The sequence below is a fragment of the Crotalus tigris genome, unplaced genomic scaffold (genome assembly GCF_016545835.1).
Source record: "Crotalus tigris isolate CLP2741 ecotype Arizona unplaced genomic scaffold, ASM1654583v1 scf7180000019729.178681, whole genome shotgun sequence".
In the NCBI taxonomy this organism is placed as follows: Eukaryota; Metazoa; Chordata; class Lepidosauria; order Squamata; family Viperidae; genus Crotalus; species Crotalus tigris.
Window position 1 is genome coordinate 94132 of NW_024097686.1, and position 22133 is coordinate 116264.

At 44.0% G+C, this 22133-nt stretch overlaps 1 protein-coding gene across 4 annotated transcripts in view; it reads left to right on the plus strand.

Moving 5' to 3' along the window:
* The window catches only part of LOC120317598 (disks large homolog 2), a 111021-nt gene that overhangs the window by 70074 nt on the left and 18814 nt on the right, over positions 1–22133 (plus strand). The window contains exons 5-6 of one of the 4 annotated variants that reach the window (XM_039364317.1): positions 12817–12862; positions 20440–20481. In XM_039364317.1, coding sequence (XP_039220251.1) covers positions 12817–12862; positions 20440–20481 — 88 coding nt within the window. Of the gene's footprint in view, positions 1–10171; positions 10272–12816; positions 12863–20439; positions 20482–22133 lie in introns of all 4 variants that reach the window. The other 3 variants (XM_039364320.1, XM_039364316.1, XM_039364319.1) reach the window with 3 other exon arrangements.

The window sequence follows — 22133 nt, forward strand, 5'->3', positions numbered from 1 at the left end:
CTTTGGCTTGCTGGGTGTGGACGTGCTCTACCATCTCTACTCGAGCTTGCTAGCTGGCCACTTCGCCTCCTTTGCACTGGGTGGGGCTGCTGCTCCAGGTGGTGGTGGCGGCCAATGGACCTGCGCAAGCTGCTGGTAGCGGCGGCACACGTGCCCACAGAGAGAGCTCTGAGTGCTACCTCTGGAACCCGTGCCATAGGTTCGCCACCACTGCCCTATAGTATAAAGAAAGCCCACAGAGTAGGAGCAGCCTCACAGGGCAAGGTCCAGGGTCCCAAGTCCAACCCATCAGGCAGGGTCTTAAGCACAAGACAAATGGCAGTCCTCAGGGTGAAGAAAAAGTCCAAGGCAAGAAGCAGTTCCACAGGCACAGCGAAGCAAAGGGCCAAAAGCAGTCCACAAGGCAAGGGCAAGGGCCAAGACAAAAGGCGACGAGCCATCTTCCAAACAAGGCAAACAGGCACGACTCAAAGCTGTGGGAGGGTAAGCCAAAGCAAGCAATTATTCTTGGCAAGTCCCCACAGCTTCTCCTTAAGTCCCTCCAGGTGTTCCTTGTGAGGAGGGGTGGGGAGACCTCCTCCTGAGTAGCCTTGCAGCCCTTTTTTGAGCTTGCCTACACTCCGCTCTCCGTGCCCTTGGATCGAGTGGGGGAGGCAGCTGTTCTTCATCAGAGGGGATCTGTTGCTTATGGGCCCCACTGCCTGTCAGCAGCCGATCCTCCCCTGTGTCTGTGAAGGCAGGCAGCTCTCTTCTCTAACTCATAGACATAGGCATAAATAATGTCTACATAGCATTCAAAAGAGACAGTCAAAAAGCCAAAAAGACCACAACACTTTTTCATAAGCAGTCAACACCCAGATGAGCAGAGATGAATGCCAAGATTAACAATAGACTAAAAATCAAGAAGCAAACAATATCCCAGTCAAGGAAGTAAAATTCAGTGATGAAAAAAGTAAGCAAGAAAAACCAAGTGCAGGGGTATAGTTTAGGAGGTACCTTACTCAATAGTAGCAACTATGAGAGGGATCTCAGAGTCCTAGTGGACAATCACTTCAATAGGAGCCAGCCATGTGCTGCAGCTGCCAAAAAGGCAAACACAGTCCTGCATTAACAGAGAGATAGAATCAAGATCACATGAAGTATTAATACCACTTTACAATGCCTTGGTAAGGCCACACTTGGAATACGGCATCCAGTTTTGGTCACCACGATGTAGAAAAGATGTTGAGACTCTAGAAAGAGTGCAGAGAAGAGCAACAAAGATGATCAGGGGACTGGAGAATAAAACATATGAAGAGCGATTGCTGGAATTGGGAATGTCTAGTTTAATGAAGAGAAGGACAAGGGGGGACATGATAGCAGTGTTCCAGTATCTCAGGGGCAGCCACAAAGAAGAGGGAGTCAAGCTATTCTCTAAAGCGCCTGAAGGCAGGACAAGAAGCAACGGATGGAAACTGACCAAGGAGAGAAGCAACCTAGAACTAAGGAGGAATTTCCTGACAGTGAGAACAATTAACCAGTGGAACAACCTGCCTCCAGAAGCTGTGAATGCTCCAACACTGGAAGTTTTTAAGAAGAGACTGGACAGTCATTTGTCCGAAATGGTATAGGGTTTCCTGCCTGAGCAGGACTAGATGACCCCCAAGGTCCCTTCCAACTTTATTATTATTATTAACTGCCAAACGAGCCAAGAGTAAAACTGCCCAATTAAGGAACTCCCAAAGAGCACTCCCACCGACACTGACAGGGCAAATCCCACTTCCCACTAGCACTGATGATCTTACCTAGTTGAGTAATGAAATGTCTGCCAGAAAGCAACCAAGCTCAGAGACCACCGAGGACCCCACAGTTCTCTAACTCAGTTTGGTGTGGTGAACAGTTCTCACGATTATGATTGTTGCGGCACCCTAGCAGTCTTCTGATCCTACTTGGCAACCGACATGCGTTTATGATGGTCCCCGGGGCTGTCATTTTGCAGCCTTCCTCGAGAGCTTCTGACAAAGTCAACGGGAGAAGCCAGATTTGCTGAACGATCCCACGATTCACTTAACAACAGCAGAGATTTGCTTAACAATCATGGCAAAAAAAGTCATAAAATAGGGCCTGGCTCACTTAACAACTGCCTTGCTTAGCAATGGAAATTTTGGGTTCAATTGGGGTTGTAAGTCAAGGACTACGTTTTCCAGCTAGGCACTAAAATCCTCTGGATTCAATTCTCAAGTACACACAGTGTATTAACCACTGGACCGTGGAAAGAACTGCAACCTTCTGGTTTGTCCTAGACCGCCATTGTCTGCCTCTTTGATGTGCCTCAATTAGCAGACCTTCAAAGCAATGTTCTTTCAGAGTTCACTTCTTATTAGCCTCCAACGAGGCCAGGAGAGACAAAGTGGAAGAGAGTGACAAAGAGCAGGCAAAGGCACATGTCACCTATGATTTTATTGCCCATCCATGTGACAAAGTAATTGGCATTCGTGTCACAAAAGTCTGGTGGGCCATGTGTGGTTCTGTCTTCCTGGGTACAAAGGCATAAGCTCGTTTCTAATTTCTTCTCGCTGTAACCCTTTCCTGCCTTCTTTTCTTCCTTTTGACTCAGATTAACTGTGGTCCCTTCCTTGTCCTAAAGGATGTCTCACCATCTTGTTCAGAATCCTCGAATGTGCTCAGCATCTACGCTGGCACAAGTGCATTTATGTCCTCTATAACAGGGCTTTTCAACCTTTTCACCCATTGTACCACTTTTAGGATATGGCAACATCCGAGTGCCACCAGTCACCTAGCAAGGTGTCAAAAACTTGATGACCAAAAAAAAAAAAAAAAGGAAAAAAGTGATAAAGTACAGGTAGTCCTCGACTTACAACAGTTCGCTTAGTGACTATTCGAAGTTACAATAGCACTGAAAAAAGTGCCCCCCAAGCCACAGCTAAGCAAGACACCTGCCTGCCCGCCCGGTGGCACTCTTCCTCCTGTCCGAGGTTTTCATTGTTGTGAGCATTTCTGTTGAGGATTGGCAGCGGGGGTGGGGTGAGGGGGTGTTTGCTTTTTATTCCCCCCGTCTGCTGGGTGGTTGCAGCAGGTTTTGGTCACTTCACATGACCCTGGGACACTGGACCGTCATAAATATGAATCAGTTGCCAAGCATTTGAATGTAAATCACAAGACCCTGGAGATGCTGCAACATTCCAGCTGATCGGCGCTTCTTCTGGGCTCAGCAGAAGCGCCAGAATCAGTGCTGCTTTCCAGCTGATTGGTGCTTCTTCAGGGCTCAGCAGAAGCACCAGGATCAGCGCCGAGCTCCCAGCTGGAGCCTGGCGCTGATCCTGGCACTTCCACTGAGCCCTGACAGCCCTGAAGAAGCACCAATCAGCTGGAAAGCGGCACTGATCCTGGTGCTTCCGCTGAGCCCTGACAGCCCTGCAGCTTCAGCCATCTCTCACTGAGGCTTGTGCGATGCTGCCACCGGTTCAGCTCATTCCCCTCCCCGCTACCACTTTTCTAGGATGGTTGCGTACCACCTGCCAGGTGCCAATGTACCACAGGTGGTACCCGTACCACTGGTTGAAAAGCCCTGCTCTATAATGCCTTTCAAACATGGTCGAGTCAGCACGGGACATTTAACTCATAGAGCAGTGGTGGCGAACCTTTGGCACGCGTGCCAGAGGCGGCACTCGGAGCCCTCTCTGTGGGCATGCGTGCTGTCACCCCAGCCCTCCCTCCCCCTGTGGCCCCCTCCTCAACAGCAGCCTCCCTGGAGGAGAATCGCCCCCGGGTACAGCCCACATGGAACAGCGCAGCCAAAGACATAGCCGGGCAGCAGGGACACGACTCCGCCCCCATAGCCTGCAGATGATGCTGTGGGATGTGGGCAGAGGGCGTGGCTGCCATGGTGCTGCAGGGCTGCCTGGGTGATCTGCTGCGGGCCATGGAGGCGGTGCGTGTCCCTGCAGGTGGGTGGGGCAGGGGGTGGGTGGGGGTGGAGCAGGCAGGGTGGGAGGTGGAACGGGAGCAGGGGGGCGGTTTTTGGACACTCGGTCTCTAAAAGGTTCGCCATCACTATCATAGAGCAACCACAATTGCAACAGAAGAAGAGACACACAAAAACATTAGCAATAGCAATAGCTTCTAGACTTATATGCCACATCACAGTGCTTTACAGCCCTCTCTAAGCAGTTTACAGAGTCATCGTATTGCCCCCAATCATTTGGGTCTTCATTTTACCGACCTCAGAAGGATAGAAGGCCAAGTCAACCTTGAGCTGGTCAGGATCGAACTGCCAGCAGTGGGCAGAGTTAGCCTGCAATGCTGCATTCTAACCACTGCGCCAACCACTGCGCTCTTCTTAGGGAATTTTGGCACTCTAAAAAATTAGCCATCCCTAGACACATAGACACAAACAATATCTACACGCAAAAGAAACACAATCAAAAGACCAAAATGCCTCCCCACCAGCACTTATGAACACAGATTAATTCTAAGATTAAGATCAGACCAACAATCAAGTAAACAATCCCCAATCAAGGAACTTGCCAAACAAGCCAACAGTAAATAGACCAAACAAAGAACTTCTAAGACCACTCCCACTAACACTGACAGGGCCAGAATGTAGCATGAGAGAAAACCCCACGCCTTACTATCACTGATGATGTTACCTAGTTGGGTAATGAAACATCTGCAAGAAAACATTCAAACTCAGAGCATTAAGAGCCCCTTAGAAATGCATATATCACTGAGCAGGTGGAATATGGCCCTATCAGGATGACACCTTGAAGAGAGCTGCAATTCTCTGCTGGTTTTAAGATATGTGGGGAGGAATTCCCTAATGATTTATTATCTCTAAGAGGGAGGGGTACAAAACCGTGACTCACAGTTTTTCAGCATTCCTGGTCCAAACAAGTGAGCCCGAGAAATCTGTGCTCTTTTCCTTTGGCATGGAGAGATTGGGAAGGGTTCATACAATGCTTTTAACCTCCCTCTCCAAATGGGGCTTGGCTTGTCCATTTTTGGAATTGTCTGAAGAATAATTTGGGGTTCCAACTGGAGCCGGGGCTGCACGAGAACAAATCAAAATGAAATCCAGACAGCTGAGAGGAAAAGGAGATTTACTTATACCCCAAAGCAAAGAGATTCGCCTGTGGGGAGAGCTACAGAGAAAAAGAGGTATAAAAGGGTTGTTTTGTAGTAGGGACACTGGTCTTTTGTGTAGGCTTGAGGGACATGCTGGTTCTAGTGTGTGACACCTGAGGGGCGTGGGTGTATGTATATGTTGACCCAGACAAGGGGTTGATCAAGTGACGTGGAGTGAGTCTCTTTGTTTTGAGCTGTGAGCATTAAAATTATCTTTCCATTATGTTAATTCAGTTTTGTGTGTTTGCTTGTGCGTGTTTGCCATTTGAAACAAGTGTTTGGTTCCTTCTCATGTTTGCTGTGAGTTTAAAGGATTTTAAGTTAATCAATAACTTTGTTGGAGACTTGGGCTAGTTAACCCAGTGGTGGGATTCAGCCGGTTCCCACCACTTCGGTAGCTAATTTTTTGTTGCCCAGGCCCAGAATGGACTTCTGGAAGCGGCATCCACACAGAGAACTGGTTGTTCACATATTTGAATCCCACCACTGTATGATTCCTTATACAACATTTCTAATGCAGTTATATAAATTTATCAATTCTTCCCACTGAATGCAGCCGAAATATGCTGCAAATGACTCAATGCGTCCTTCAAATGTACGGAAGTGCTCTAGGCTCATGCGTTAGCTGCGTCCATAGAGAGTGAATGCAGCATCACAAAATCCTCCTAACCAGCGTTTGCAGCAGCTGACTCACCTAGTTAAGTGGAAGATTCATAAATAATGGAGGAAAAGAGATTTAAGCACCAATACCGCCATCCCCTAGTTTCATTTGAAGATAGTGATAGATTGATATGAAGTTGTTCCTGATGGAAGAGAATATTTGTAGCTGAGGGTTGAACTGTGGGGTCCTTGGTGCTCTGTGAGCTTGGTTGTTTTCTTGCAGATGTTTCAGTACCCAAAAAGGTAACATCATCACTGCTTGGTCTGATGACGTTATCTAGTTGGGTAATGAAACGTCTGCAAGAAAACAACCAAGCTCACAGACCATGAAGTACACCTCAGAGGTTCTTCCCATGGTCCATATGTAGTCAGAGGTTGACCACCATATTCTGTGCCAGATGCAGCTTTTGCATTTTGATAAGAGCAATTAATTCCATGGAGAACATATCAAACACATCAATCTTTCTTAACCTGGGGCATTCTAGGCTCATCGAACGTCTGTGTCCACAATCTGCAGCCTACCTATGGTAGATCATTCTTAATTTTTATCTGATAACTACTAGGTCCCTTCTGAATTGATAAATTCACCTATTCCAGATCATATCAGAAACATTATATGCAGACATTTCTGTGACCAAAACGTTCTAGATATACCTATTTTTTCCCCCAAAAGAGGGTAAAGAACTCACCATTCTGACCTTAAGCATTTAGATCAGGGGTCTTCAAACTTGGTCCCTTTATGACTTGTGGACTTCAACTCCCAGAATTCCTGAGCCACCATGGGAGAACTATGGCCCCTTCATGATTAGCGGACTTCAATTGCCAGAATTCCTCAGCCAGCATGGGAGAACTATGGCCCCTTCATGACTTGTGGACTTCAACTCCCAGAATTCCTCAGCCTGGCTAAGGAATTCTGGGAGTTGAAGTCCACAAGTCATAAAAGGGCCAAATTTGAAGACCTCCGGTTTAGATATTCAGACACTGGATGTGCTGTCCTAAGATACAATAGTCCTTGACTTATAACAGTTTATTTAGTGACTGTTCAAAGTTACAACTTTGGCGGGGGAAAGTGACTTATGACCATTTTTCACACTTACAACCATTGCGGCATCCCCATGATCATGTGATCAAAATTTGGACACTTGGCAACTGAATCGTATTTATGACGGTTGCAGAGTCCCGGGATCATGTGATCCCCTTTTACGACCTGACAAGCAGAGTCAACGGGGGAAGTCAGATTTCACTTCACAACTGCATTACTAACTTAACAACTCCACTTAACAACTGTGGCAAGAAAGGTTGTAAAATGGGACAAAATTCACTTAACACATGTTTCGCTGAGCAAGGGAAATTTTGGGGTCAGTTGTGGTTGTAAGTCGAGGACTACCTGTGTAGACAGCAACAGAAACTTGCTGTCTTGTTTGGTATGCACTGTTTTGATATTAAGGAGAATGAAAGCTACAACAAATAGCAGTGTAAAATGATAATTGGGTTATTAGTTCGATATTGACAATCTGCTTGTATAGCAACCATGAAGCCTTTGAGAGGCTAGAAAAAAAAGATATTTAATTTGCCAATTTTAGATCTCCTTTCTTTGAAAATCTTTGGAAATCTGCCAATCTGGAAATCAAATCATGTCAGATGGGTTGTGGTTTAAGAAGTATCTTTGTCCTAATGAGAGTTCTGTTATGAGATGACATTGTTTAATTCTGGAAAGAGGTATCACAATTGAGAGAGAGACAGAGAGAGAAAAACATAGACACATGTTTTAATTTCTCTAGATTCGATAAGCCATTCTGTCAATATCATCACCCGCCAACCAGATTACATTTGAAAACCTTTTATGTCTATAATTTTTGACATCTGCCTTTATTTTTCGTTTGCATGATTCATGGTTTGCATGATTTTATACATTAATTTTTGGCATGATGGTTAATGTTGTTTTGGATCCAAGTGTTTACAGTCGTAATGGGGCGTTTGTAGATTTTTATGTCTATCATTTTTCTCCCTTTATTTTTTTTGCTTTTATTACTAAATTTTAAATATACTTGGAGTGTAAAAGTGGCATGAAACTTTGGTGACCAAAATAAAGCATATGCAATCAAATTTGGAAGCAGGAATGGATGCTGCAGGTTTTTAAACAGTCTGTAAATCTATTAGGATTGTGAAATGATGAAAAAAAAAATATTTAATAGATCTGAATAAAGAAAGGAAAGTAGACTGACATGCCATGATGAATATATATATATTATATATTATAGATATGTGTGTAGATAGATAGATAGATAGATAGATAGATAGATAGATAGATAGATAGATAGATAGATACAGTATGTGTGTATATATATGTGTGTGTGTATGTGTGTGTATGTGTATGTGTGTGTGTGTGTGTGTATGTAGGTAGCTCATAGAATTTAAATAAAGCAAAATAATTAAATACAGGTATGCAAACATTATATACACAAATAAAAAATGAGTGTATATACCATAGCAAACAGTAAAATACAGCAGTAATAGTGTAGGATGGATGGAAGGCTGAGTCAAGTGGTTGGAATGTAATATTTCAGCCTGACTCTGTTCACTGCCAGGAGTTCGATCCGGACAGACTCAAGGTTGACTCAGTCTTTCATCCTTCCAGGTCAGTAAAATGAGGACCCAGATTGTTGGGGGCAAATGCTGACACAGTAAACCACTTTAGAGAATGCTGTAAAGCACTATGCAGTGGTATATAAGTCTAAGTGCTATTGCTGGTCAGGATCGAACTCCTGGCTATCAATAGAGTTAGCCTGCAATACTGCAGTTTAACCACTGCACTATCAAGACTCAGTTTAACCAAGGATAATTCTAACCAAGCTTAACAGGAGATGTGAATGTAGCTGCTATGTCTTTAACCTCATTACAACTGTTTTCTGAACGCAGTCATACGTTTGTGGCAAGGAAGTGATTTTTTTAGAAGAAGCATTCTCATCATGATGGATAAAAAAATGGGAATGCCTCTTTTTAAAAAAAGAAAAGAAAAAAGAAAAAGTTTGCAGCTTTCAGATGTAATTGAATAAGAATTCTCACTGGCCATTACTAACATAGCTAATGGTTCTGGATGATAAGAGTTTGAAGGACAACCAATGGTTGGAAACTGAAGAAAGAGAGAAGCAACCTAGAATTAAGGAGAAACTTCCTGATAGTGAGGACAATTAACCAGTGGAACAGCCTGCCTCCAGAAATTGTGGGTGTTTCATCACTGGAGATTTTTAAGAAGAGGCTATTGTCTGAGATGGTATAGGTTCTCCTACTTAAGCAGGGGGCTGGACTAGAAGACCTCCAAGGTTCCTTCCAGCTCTATTCTACTCTACTCTACTCTACTCTACTCTACTCTACTCTACTCTACTCTACTCTATTCTATTCTTCTTCTGGTTGAGACAGGACTTCTTCAGGGCTTTTAAAATACATCCTTGTAGCTACATTAATATGCTCAATAACATACGTTGCTTCTGGATAAGCATTCTGAGTTCCAGTTGCATCTACTTAATTTCTACGTACTTTTATGCAACTTGGAAGTAAACCCCAATGTTTTCATTAGGATCAACTTCTAGATAGTCCCACAAAGAATTGGAGCCACTACCAATTAATCTGGGGAGGACTTCCTTAGAATTCTCCTTCTGTTTTGAACTACAGTCTCCACTGCCCTTGCAATCAGCCATGTTGAGTGAGACTGAGAGTTTAAATATCTGTTGAGCATCACATTTCCTACTTCCGGTTTTAGGAAACATTACCGATAGTCCTCGACTTAACGACCGCAATTGAGCTCAAAATTTCTGTTGTTAAGCAAGACAGTTATTAAGTGAGTTTTGCCCATTTTATGACCTTTCTTGCCACGGTTATTAAGTGAATCGCTGTAGCTGTGAAGTGAGCAACCCAATTGTTAAGTGAATTTGGCTTGATTTTGCTCATGAGAAGGTTGCAGAAGTGGAATCACGTGACCCCAGGACACGGCAACCGTCCTAAATATGAACCAGTTGCCAAGCATCCAAATTTTGATCACATGACCATGGGGATGCTGCAACAGTCGTAAGTGTGAGAAGCGGTCCTAAGTCACTTTTTTCAGTGTCGTTGTAACTTCAAACGGTCACTAAACAAACGGTTGTAAGTCAAGGACTACCGGTGCCCTTCTAACGTACCGAGATCTGAAAAATCCTTGAAGATCTCAACCCCCTTTGACTCTTTCCCTCCTTGGTCTTCTTCTCAACGCTTCCCTTGTGAAGCCAAGGACAGAGATTGGACACGGTCACCACAGTTGTCCTCTGCTTTTACCAGCTAGTTGTTTTGTCAGCATGAGTGTGACAACAATTAGACGCCCTTGTTTTTCGGCCATGCCTCTTTTCCTTCACAGTCATTCAATGACAAGCGTAAAAAGAACTTCATCTTTTCACGAAAATTCCCATTCTACAAGAGCAAGGAGATGAGTGAGCAGGACACCAGTGACCCGGAACGTAAGTAAATGCTTAGAGACAACCTCACAGCGAAACACGTGGGTGACATTGCACGGCACACCAAGGCATCCTCATACACCTAGGCAAGCCTAAGTCAGGTTCAGGACAGGTGAGGCATTACTACTATGATCAATGTATATAACAGTCTGGATTCCCTGTGGGGCTTACGGGAGGAGAGGGAAGCAAAATTGATCTGTCACTGCCACTTGAACTATTCAAAACATCCGTTTGGGCCACCGTTCCTTCACTTGGTCCGTCTCAACTTTTGGTGAAGGGGAAAGCCACGTATTTACAAAATGTTTTGGGGACTGGGGTTTCATAACCCTCCATCTTAGCTAGTGATCTAGGTAGTCCTCGATTTGCAACCGTTCGAGGATGCAGCGACACTGAAAAAAAAGATCTTTGGTCTTCTGTGAGCTTGGTTGTTTTCGCAATCACTGATGGTGTCATGAAACGTCCGCAAGCTCAGAGAGCAGCACCAAGGACTCCTCATTTCAACTCTGAGCTAGAAATATTCTCTCTTTTTTTGGTACTGAAAAAGGTGAGCAGCCTAAGGATGGAGCTCTCACCTCACAGTCAGGAGGGTGTGAGTTGGATCCTAGGGAGCAGCAGATATTTCTCTCTCTGGGCACAAAGGGGAAATATTTGCTGTGAACTCCATATAGGTGTCAGGAAGGGCATCTGGCCAGCAAACACTCAGCTTCATTCAGTTGCCTGGACTCCACCCCGAATTAAGGGATTAATTACAGCGTTGTTCCAAGAAAAAGAAATGGTACTGAAAAAGATGACTTATGACCTTCTGCCCTCACACTTATGGCTATTACAGCACCCCCATGATCACATGATCCAAACATGGGCAATTGGCAACCAGGATGTATTTACAATCGTTGCAGTGTCCTCCCAATCAGCTCCCAAGAAGAGAGGTCAATGGAGAAAGCCTGATTTACTTAGTATCTACCCAAGACTTTTAACAACCGCAGCAATTCGCTTAACGACCATGGCAAAAAAAAAGGTTGTAAAATTGAGTACGATTCCCTTAACAACTTAGCAACGGAATTTCCGATCTCAGTTGTGGTCATAAGGTGAGGACCGCCTGCACTCCTTGGGTGAATTGTGCCTGTGAGTTCCCACTCAAATATTTATGGCTTTGACTGGTCTTAGCTTGATAGCTCAGTCTATTGAACCGGAAGGCTCTCCATGATGAGATGGCTTGGACTAGTTCCCAGCTATTTAGAAAAAAGAAAGAAAAAAAAGTGTCTTATCTGTGAAAATCAGATATCTGATTGAAGTTTTCCCACTTTGCCGCTTCAAGGAATGCAGCCGAAATGGGAAATCGAGATGCAAGTAATTTCTAAGCCATAAACTAAAAAGAAAAGAGAGAGATAATGAGTCTCCACTGGATTTAATATCTTCTATTGGGCATTTAGGGGCATTTAGGGAGCGCAATGACTTAGTAATTAAAGATGCTGAGCTTGTCAGCTGGAAAGCAGACGGCCTGGGGTTCGAGATCCAAGCGCTGTGCAATGGGGCGAACTCCGTTATTGCTCCAGCTTCTGTCCACCTAGCAGTTTGAAAGCATGCAAATGCAAGTAGATTAATCGGTACCGCTTCAGTGGGACAGTAATAGCATTCTGGGTACCTTTAGCATGCTGGCCACACGACCATGGAAATGTCAATGAATGGTTGTAAGTCGAGACCTGCCTGTATATTGCTATCACACATATCCAAGCTTTCTTTAAAAAGCAGGCGTAAGGATTATATGTTCTCAAACTTCCACAACTCCATTTATTTGAGATAATACGACATCAAATGAATGCTGGCCAGGTTCCCAATGTCCTCCCACATGGTCTTCAACACCAAGCTGATGTCAGCTGTATTCTGATCTGCCAGCCCAAGCAGCTTCAATTTGTCCAATTTCTGAGACCATAGGTATTCCTCAATTCACGACCACAACTGAGCCCCAAATTTCCGCTGCTAAGCAAGACAGTTGGTAAGTGAGTTTTGCCCCATTTTACAACCTTTCCTGCCACCGTTGTTAACTGAATCACTGTAGTGATTAAGGTAGTAGCCCGGTTGTGGCTTCCCCCACTGACTTTGCTTGTCGGAAGGTCGCAAAAGGGGATCATGTGACCCCGGGGACGCTGCAACTATCATAAATATGAGCCAGTTGCCAAGTGTCTGATTATTGTTCCTATGACCATGGGGATGCTGCAATGGTCATATGTGTGAAAACCAGTCATAAATCACTTTTTTCAGTGCCGTTGTAACTTCGGTCACTAAACAAGTGGTTGTAAGTCAAGGACTACCTGTGTTTCTTTGTCTAAAGAGAGTATTTTGTTTTCTCACTTTAACTACATCTCTTTGGCTTCCGTGAAAGTCTTCGAATTGGGAGATTAAGCCTTATTTTTCTCCAAACGTGGGAATCCAGATTGAATTATCTGCATGGTCTGTCATGGTAGTATCCATTTCAACTGCACTGACCTGTTCCTTCCTCTTCTGCGGCTGTTCTTTCCTTTCATTGCTCTCTCCGGGGACTGCCGTGCAGGACTTCCCCGGATTAGGGGACGACGGTTATGGGACAAAGACTCTGAGTAAGTTCCCAGGAATGGTCACTTATAACCCTTTCTTTGGAAATAACTTTGTTTTTCATTTCATTTCTATTTTTTTTTCTTACTTTTAAAGTTTGGCTTTTTTTTTTCTTCCTAAAGAACCTTCTCCTCCTCCTTCTAAGCATGCACAAGATTAGATTTTATTTTTGGTCCCCAGCTTTGAATGCACTGGGGGGGGGGGGAAGAGGAGTTTTCATCTTATTTTGTGTTCTGCATGACTACATTAATAGCATATAGCCTATGCAATGGGTATGTCGATCTCTGCCAATAACCACTTTGTTTCCAGTATAATGCATTTTGTGACAATGGATTTTTTTTAAAAAAAGATCAGTGCTTTTTAAAAAACAAGCTTAGGATTCTTGAAAAGTTGAAGAACAGATCCCCAGTCAGAAAATACTAGATAATGAAGAAGCTGTCCAAAAGGTGACTTATCCAAGATGGACGGTAGAGAGTAAGATTGATGATGAAGAATCTGCTCAAAAGATGACTTATCCAAGATGGACGGTAGAGAGTAAGGTTGATGATGAAGAAGCTGCCCAAAAGATGACTTATCCAAGATGATAGTAGAGAGTAAGGTTGATGATGAAGAAACTGTCCAAAAGATGACTTATCCAAGATAGATGATAGAGAGTAAGGTTGATGATGAAGAAGCTGCCCAAAAGATGACTTATCCAAGATAGATGATAGAGAGTAAGGTTGATGATGAAGAAGCTGCCCAAAAGATGACTTATCCAAGATCGATAGTAGGGGTAAGTTTGATGATGAACTAGCTGCCCAAAAGATGACTTATCCAAGTTAGACAGTACAGAGTAAGGTTGATGATGAAGAAGCTGCCCAAAGGATGACGTATCAAAGATCGATAGTAGGATGTAAAGTTGATGATGAAGAATCTGCCCAAAAGATGACTTATCCAAGATCGATAGTAGGGGTAAGGTTGATGATGAACAAGCTGCCCAAAAGGTGACTTATCCAAAATAGATAGTAGAGAGTAAGGTTGATGATGAAGAATCTGCCCAGAAGATGACTTATCCAAGATGATAGTAGAGAGTAAGGTTGATGATGAAGAATCTGCCCAAATGATGAGTTATCCAAGATTGATAGTAGTAGGATGTAAAGTTGATGATGAAGAAGCTGCCCAAAAGATGACTTATCCAAGATCGATAATAGGCGCTATTGTTAAGGTAGAAAAGTGGGATACAAATACTTTGATTCAGTAACAAAGAGGTAATAAATAGAGGTATCAATTATTTCCTTTTCTCTATCATTTTTCTTCTTACATAAGAGGATCATGCACAGTAAATGAGACAATATATAATCAACATGATAGTGCTAATTTTCAGTGTAGGTATCATTTCCTGCCTTTCCTTGACATTCACAGCCTAAAATGATGTCAGAAGATTTATCCTTAGAATTCTTATTCTAGGATTTGTTCTAGAATTTCATGCTGAGATGATGCAAAAGACATCTCCAGCCTTGCCCGTTATGCACTCTGAAGATTCCAGCAGTTTTGGGGCAAAACACAAGACATTGGGCAAAAATCTCCCAGAATGCAACTCACTCTTTTAAAGACTTGCTGAGCCCAGTTCTTGCAATCAAGGTGGCATCAGCGTGCCACTTCAGCGTAAGTTCCTCAGGTTTCATTTCAGATCAAAGAGTTGGAGATGGTTAACGTTCTTTCTTCTCAACTTTCATCTTCATTCTTCTTTCCGCCATCTTAACAGAAACATTTTTATTAATAATTTTAGCAGATTGCGATTTCACGTTCTTTGCAGCAGAAGTCAGATCTGAAAGTGTTCCCCTTTAGAGCTGATAATGTTTCATGTTAGTGAATCAAACATTTGACTTCCACCACTACCCCCAACAAAGAGAGATAATAATAATAATAATAATAATGATGATGATGATGATGATGATGATGATGATGATAAAGTTGGATGGGACCTTGGAGGTCATCTAGTCCAACCCCCTGCTCAGGCAGGAAACCTATACCATTTCGGACAAATGGCTGTCCAGTTTCTTCTTAAAAACTTCCAGTGTTGGAGCATTTACCACTTCTGGAGGCAGGTTGTTCCACTGATTAATTGTTCTAACTGTCAGGAAGTTTCTCCTTAGTTCTAGGTTGCTTCTCTCTTTGGTTAGTTTCCACCCATTGCTTCTTGTCCTGCCTTCAGGCGCTTTGGAGAATAGCTTGACTCCCTCTTCTTTGTGGCAGCCCCTGAGATATTGGAACATATCGTTAAACTAGACATACCCAATTCCAGCAACCGTTCCTTATATGTTTTAGCCTCCAGTCGCCTAATCATCTTTGTTGCTCTTCTCTGTATAACTTATAAAGTTATAAAGCCAGTCAAATCCTAGGCAGAAAATATATTCAAGATCTTATGGCATTTTCCTTGCATCTGAGCCTAGGATACCACAGTTACCACAGTTACTCTGAATGTCAGTTAGTTAAGTCCTTTAAAAAAAATCTTCAGATAAAATCAGTTCAGAAATGCATTATTAATTCTTGGGAAGAAATCTTTGCTTCTAGATTACTGGTTTTCAAACTGGGTCATGGTTCAAAATGAGTTCAGGCAAACAAGCTCTCTGGTCAGTAGCAATTTCATGTTGTTGCAAAGTGCAATCATGGATAAACATTGATCATATTTAAAGTAACCTTCTCAAAGCTGCTATCTTGCAAATGTCCTAGAACAGGGGTCACCAACCCCTGGTCCGTGGACCGGTACTGGGCCACAGCATGCCAACAACCGGTCTGCACAAACAAACAAAGCCCCATCTGTGGGATGCAGGCAGCACACAAAACCATGCACTCTCAGGTCTGTGGAAAAACCTTTCTCTACAGAACCAGTCCCTGGTGCCCAAAAGGTTGGGGACCTCTGTCCTAGAACACAACCGGTGTCATTCCCATCCATCACAGCATTGCTGGAGGTGCGGGATAAGAGCTGCAGCCTTACACAGCTGAAAGATATCTCATCCAGCATGACAGTTTCATTGAACATCTGCTCAAAATTCTGAAGAAACAATGACCTCTAGAATAGGGGTCTTCAAACTTGGCCTTTTTATGACTTGTGGACTTCAGCTCCCAGAATTCCTCAGCCAGGCATGCTGGCTAGAACCTACCTCTGGTTCTAGAGGGCAGCATTGAGTATATGCTGCAGACATGGAGAGGTTCCAAGGGAACCCCCCCAAAACAACCATTAACTGGAACACAACTATTGCATTTGTGTGCTAGTTCAGTGCCTATGTGGAGAAAGCATCGATGGAATTTTTGCACAGACACATTTAAGACAATCCATATTTTGGTCTGTTTCAAAGGATCATACAGTTGGGAGAGACCTTGGAGGTCTTCTAGTTCAGTGCAGGGCAGGAACCCTCAAAACATTTCACACAAGTAGTTGTGCTTGAAAGCTCCAATGATGGAGCATTCATGACTCCAGGAGGAAGGCTGCTTCACTGCTTCATGGATCTCACCGTCAAGAAATTCCTCCTTATTTTCAGTTTGAATCTCTCTTTGTCAAAATTCCCCCTTTTGGGTTTCCTCCTATCATCAAGTACGATAGAGAATAAATTCACAACTTTTCTCCATGACAGCCCTTCAAGTAGAACATAGAATAATAAAGTTGGAGGTGACCTTGGAGGTCTCCTAGTCCAACCCCCTCCTCAAGGCAGGAGCTTTATACCATCCCAGTCAAATGGTTGTCCATTCTTTTCTTGAAAACCTCCAGTGAGGGAGCACCTACAACACCAAGGAGCAACCTATTCCGTTGATTAATTCTTCTCACTGTCAGGAAATTTCTCCTTAGTTCTAGGTTGGTTCTCTCTTTAATGAACTTCCACCTGTGACTTCTTGTTCTGCCCTCAGGTGCTTTGGAGAATAGGTTGACTCCCTCTTCTCTATTTCAGCCCTTCAAGTATTGGAAGACTGCTGTCATATCATCCCTAGTCCTTCTTTTTGTTAGACTAGACGTACTTAGATCCCTCAATCATCATATAGTTTACCCTCTAGAGCAGTGTTTCTCAGCCTTGGCAACTTGAAGATGTGTGGACTTCAACTCCCAGAATTCCCCAGCCAGCGCATGCTGGCTGGGGAATTCTGGGAGTTGAAGTCCACACATCTTCAAGTTGCCAAGGTTGAGAAACACTGCTCTAGAGTAAGGGTCTTCAAACTTGGCCCTTTTATGACTTGTGGACTTCAACTCCCAGAATTCCTCAGCCAGCGTCCGTGGCTGAGGAATTCTGGGAGTTGAAGTCCACAAGTCATAAAAGGGTCAAGTTTGAAGACCCTTGTTCTAGAGATCCTTTATCATCTTTGTTGCTCTTCTTGGCACTCTTTCTAGAGTCTCAACAACTTTTTTGTGTCATGGGGACCAGAACTGGATGCAGCATTCCAAGTGTGGTCTCACCAGGGCAGTATAAAGTGGTACTCTCACTTTACAAGATCTTGAAATTGTTCTCATGAGTTTCCTTAACCTTCCCTTCTTTATCATTATCCAATGATATATCTTTCTATATCATTCTATATTAGTGAATTTCCTTTAAACTCGAACAAATCTGCAACTAAGAGTCCCCCTGGATGTTACAGTAACAGAGTTGGAAGGTACCTTGGAGGTCATCTAGTCCAACCCCCTGCTCAGGCAGGAGACCTTTACTATTTCTAACAAATGGCTGTCCAGAATTTTCTTTAAATCCTCCAGTGATGGGGCACCTACAACTTCCAAAGGAAATTTGTTCCACTGGTTTGTTGTAGAAATTTTCTCCTTAATTCCAGGTTGCTTCTCTCCTTGATTAGTTTCCATCTATGGTTTCTTGTCTTGCCTTCAGGTGCTTTGGTAAATAAGTTGACCCCCTTTTCCTTATGCCAGTTGGAACACTGCTATCATGTCACCCCGGTCCTTCTTTTCACTAGACTAGACCTACCCAATTCCTACAATTGTTCTTCGTATGTTATGGCTTCTAGAGCTTTGTTGCTCTTCTCTGAACTCTTTCCAAAAACCTCAACCTCTTTTTTTGCATTGGGGTGACCAAAACCTGATGCGGTATTCTAAGTGTGGTCTTATTAAGGCTTTGTGAAGACGTACTAGAACAGTGATAGCAAACCTTTTAGAGACTGAGTGCCCAAACTGCAGCCCAAAACCCACTTATGCATTGTCGAATGCCGGGTGGGTATGGCCCATTGGTGGGGTGTGGCCAATTGGGTGCCGTGGCCCATTGGGTGGGCATGGCTGCTGTGCTAACGGCAGACTGGGTGGGACTAAAAAGTTCAATCAATCAATTCCAACTTTGCAAGAACTTTTTTTCCCCGCGAGGTTGAAATTGACTGATTGAACCTTTTTTTTTTTTCACATGGCAGCAGAGGCCTAAAGCAAAAAGGTTTTATAAAACCCAGCTGAAGGCCTAGGACCGGGGTGACAACGCGCGTGCCCACAGGGAGGGCTCTGAGTGCTGCCTCTGGCACCCATGCCATAGGTTCACCACCACTGTTCTAGAACTTGGTATGATCCTGATTCTGTCTCTCTGTTAATGCAACCTAGTAGTGCATTGGCTTTTATTGGCTGCTCAGTCGGTCAACCATCAGCCAGTTCCGATCAGCCAGTCAACCATGACCTGGGCCTGCTATTCTACTCTATTTTTTCAACCAGAAAACATTTTGCGTTTGCTGGCAATGAACCTGCTCAGTTATCACTCGGCTGCTTTGATTATCCTCTCCTTCTAGAGTTCTTCCCATGAAAAGTTTGACAAATTTCCAGAAGCTGTGGTGTTTCTGCTAAGCTTTCACATTTCACAAGGAATAGTATCTTAGCTATAAGCCTTGGCACACAAACTAAGCAATGATAGTTTCCTATCCAAAAATAGATGCAAGCCCATCCAAGGAGAGCAATCCAGAAATAACCGACTGTTACAGCTAACCGAAAACTATATATAATAAACTGAATTCTTTTTTTGATATTGATGTCAATATTTTTATGTATGTCAGTGCCTTGGGACCATCATTATTTTTCGATAGCCATACAGGGTAAGTAGAACAATGACAGGTAGGTCCTTGACTTAACAATGATTTGTTTAGTGACCATTCAAAGTTACAATGCCACTGAAAAAAGGGATTATGACTGTTTTTTATGCTTACCACTGTTGGGCATCCCCATGGTCACATGATCAAAATTCAGAGGCTCAGCAACTGGCATGTATTATTATTATTATTATTATTATTATTATTATTATTATTATTATTATTATTGACAAAAGTGACTTAGGACTATTTTTCTCATTTATGAGACTGTGGCAGCCTCCCCCTGGTCAGGTGATCAAAATTTGGACACGCGGCAACTGACTCATATTTACGACAGTCGCCGTGTCCCAGGGTCACGTGATCTCCTTTTGCGACCTTCCGACAAGTAAAGTCAACGGCTTCCACATTGACTTTGCTTGTCGGAACGTCGTAAAAGGAGGATCACATGATCCCTGGACACTGCAACTGTCATAAATACGAGCCAGCTTCCAAGCATCCGAGTGGGCCTGGGGATGCTGCAATGGTCATAAGTGTGAAAAATGGTCATAAGTCCCTTTTTTTCACTGCCGTTTTCACTGTAACTTCGAACTGTCACAAACCGAAAGATTGTAATTCAAGGACTACCTGTACATTGCGTAATGTCCAAGTCCCATCTAGATAACAGTACAACTTTGACCACTATTGCTACTTATAATAATGATAATGATAAGAAAACAGATACTGCCATGTCCACCATCCAGTGGACAGCAGAATAGAAAAGAAAGAACTGGAGAAGACCGCAAAATATAAAAGACCTGCAAATAGAAATAGAACGACTGTGGCAGAAGCAAGCAAAGGCAGCACCTATAATAATCCTAGGCTCCGTAGGTGCAATCCCAAAACAACTGGAGCATCACCCGAACACCATCGGCATTGACAACTTTGCCATCAGTCAATTGCAAAAGGCGGCCTTACTAGGAACGGCTTCCATCCTGCGACCATATTTGCAGCCTCATCAAACCTCCACAAATGCCTATCCCAGGTCCTTGGGAGGGATTCAATAGGTAGATCAAGATGCCAAACCCAGCCTGAACATCTGGCTGACTGAGACAAACAACAACAACAATAATAATAGTATTGACTTTTTAGGAGGCGACAAATGAAAGAAGAACAGTGGTGGGTCAGGAAAGAGTTAATTGCCTCCCTCTACATTGCTCTTCCTGAGTCACCCCTCCTCACAATACTCCCCCCAAGGGTAATTGTGCATGTAGATCCATGGTTTCTCATCACCCTTCGTAAACATTTAAGAAATGTTTACGAAACAAAACCTTTGCAAAGGCATCACTAACATTTCTTTGGCTGCTGCTCTTTGAGAGATCTCACCGGCACCCAACCCTACAGCCCTTTCTCGGCATATCCACACGTGGTAATGTCTTTTGACCTTCGTAGCCAAGTTCCTACTGCACCGTTCCTTTGACTCTTAACTTTGCATGCCGACTGCATGACCTGGATGATTGCTTGACATTCTGCTGCTGGAGTAATCTCCTTTTAATTTGCTGTCCTGTTCTTGCAGAACATCTCCCTTCTAATGCCAGCGATAGCGAAAGTAGCTACAGTAAGTTATGGCATTTCTTGGGCTCTTTTACTTTGGCTTGCCTCTTTTAAGATTTGGTTTCTTTTCCTTTCTTTCCCCCTCTCTTGGGTTTCTCTTCTTTCATTTTTTTTGCTTTTCAGATTTTAAAAAGATTACGCGAAAGTGTCAAAAGGTTTATTTATAACGGGCTGCAAAGGCGCAGTCACTTCTTATGCACCTCTGAAATGGACCTGGTTTCCTCTTTGTCGAGGCCTTGCTGAAAATTAATGGAGTTTTATAATTTAGGTCTAGCAGTCAACGTCTAAATGTCGTCTTCCAAGAAACTGGAGCAAACCACTTTCAAACCCAGCACATGATTAGCAATGATACTTGCAGGGAGTGAGCGGAGTCTGTCTGAACAAAAAGTTCTGTGTGCCTTGATACTTTGGAGGACCCAAAATTGTAGGAGGTAGCCTTCAAAATCACCTCCTTTGGAATGCTCTGGACATCATATATGGTTCCTGAGTTAGAAGCAAGGCGTTTTATTGATTAGAATGGAATCTATCTGAGCAAACGTATGAGAATTTATGGTATTTATTTGTATCCTGCCTCTATTGTTTTTGCAAATAACTCAAGATGGCAAACGTATCAGAACACTTTCTTCCTTCTATTTTCCCCACAACAGCAACTCTGTGAGGTGAGTTGGGAAGAGAGAGTGACTAGCCCAAGCTGGCTTTCATGCCTAAGGCGGGACTAGAATTCGCACTGTCTCCTGGCAGTTGGCCAAGTTTGCCCATGCCTAAGGCGGAACTAGAACTCACAGTGTAAACTGTAAACTGGCATTTACTTAATAGTGGTTGCTTAACAACTGCTGCAAAAGAGGTTCAAAAAACCAGATGGGTGACCTATGTTATAACCGTCATGACTCACAACCATGACAGACAGGCTCCATTACGGTCATAAGTTGAGGACTACCTGCACAGCTGGTGTGGACTTCTAGAACAGGGGTGGCAAACCTATGGCAGGTGTGCCAGAGGCGGCACTCAGAGCCCTCTTTGTGGGCACGTGCGCCGTGCCTCGGAGATGGCAACCGTCCCTCTTCAACCAGCCGCCCGCTAACTCACCGAGGTCCCACGTGGCTGGATGCATCCCAGCATGGCTGGTTTCTCTCCCCCCTGTCCTATCCCTCCTGGCTTCGCCTGCTCTCCTTTTCCCGGGCACGACCCACTACATCGCCTCCTCAGCTGTCAGCTGTCTGTCCAGCTCAGAGGCGGCTTCTCTGAACTTCTGGTGGCGGGCTGCAGAGTCCCAGAGTACACCAGTCGAGGGGCCGGCAGACTGTGGCTGCTGACGGACATTGTTGGCCCCCATGCGCTCGCTTAGCCTCTGTGTGTGGAGACTGATGGTGTCAGGCAGCAGCTTCCCCAGCCCCTGCCTCGCCTTCTCTCGCCTCACCCCGCAGGACGAGCCTCCTGCCCACCGCCCCACCTGCCAGAGACCCCCTGGATCTCCCCCAACCCTGCCCGGCCCCCACAGGCATCCCTCTCCATGAGCAACATTGAGGTGACCACGCCCACCTTGGCCACACCCACCCAGTCTGCCATGACCACCCCAGCCACGCCCATCCAGTGGGCCACGCCCACCTGGCGCCCTGCAATAAATAAGTGGGTTTTGGGTTGCAGTTTGGGCACTCG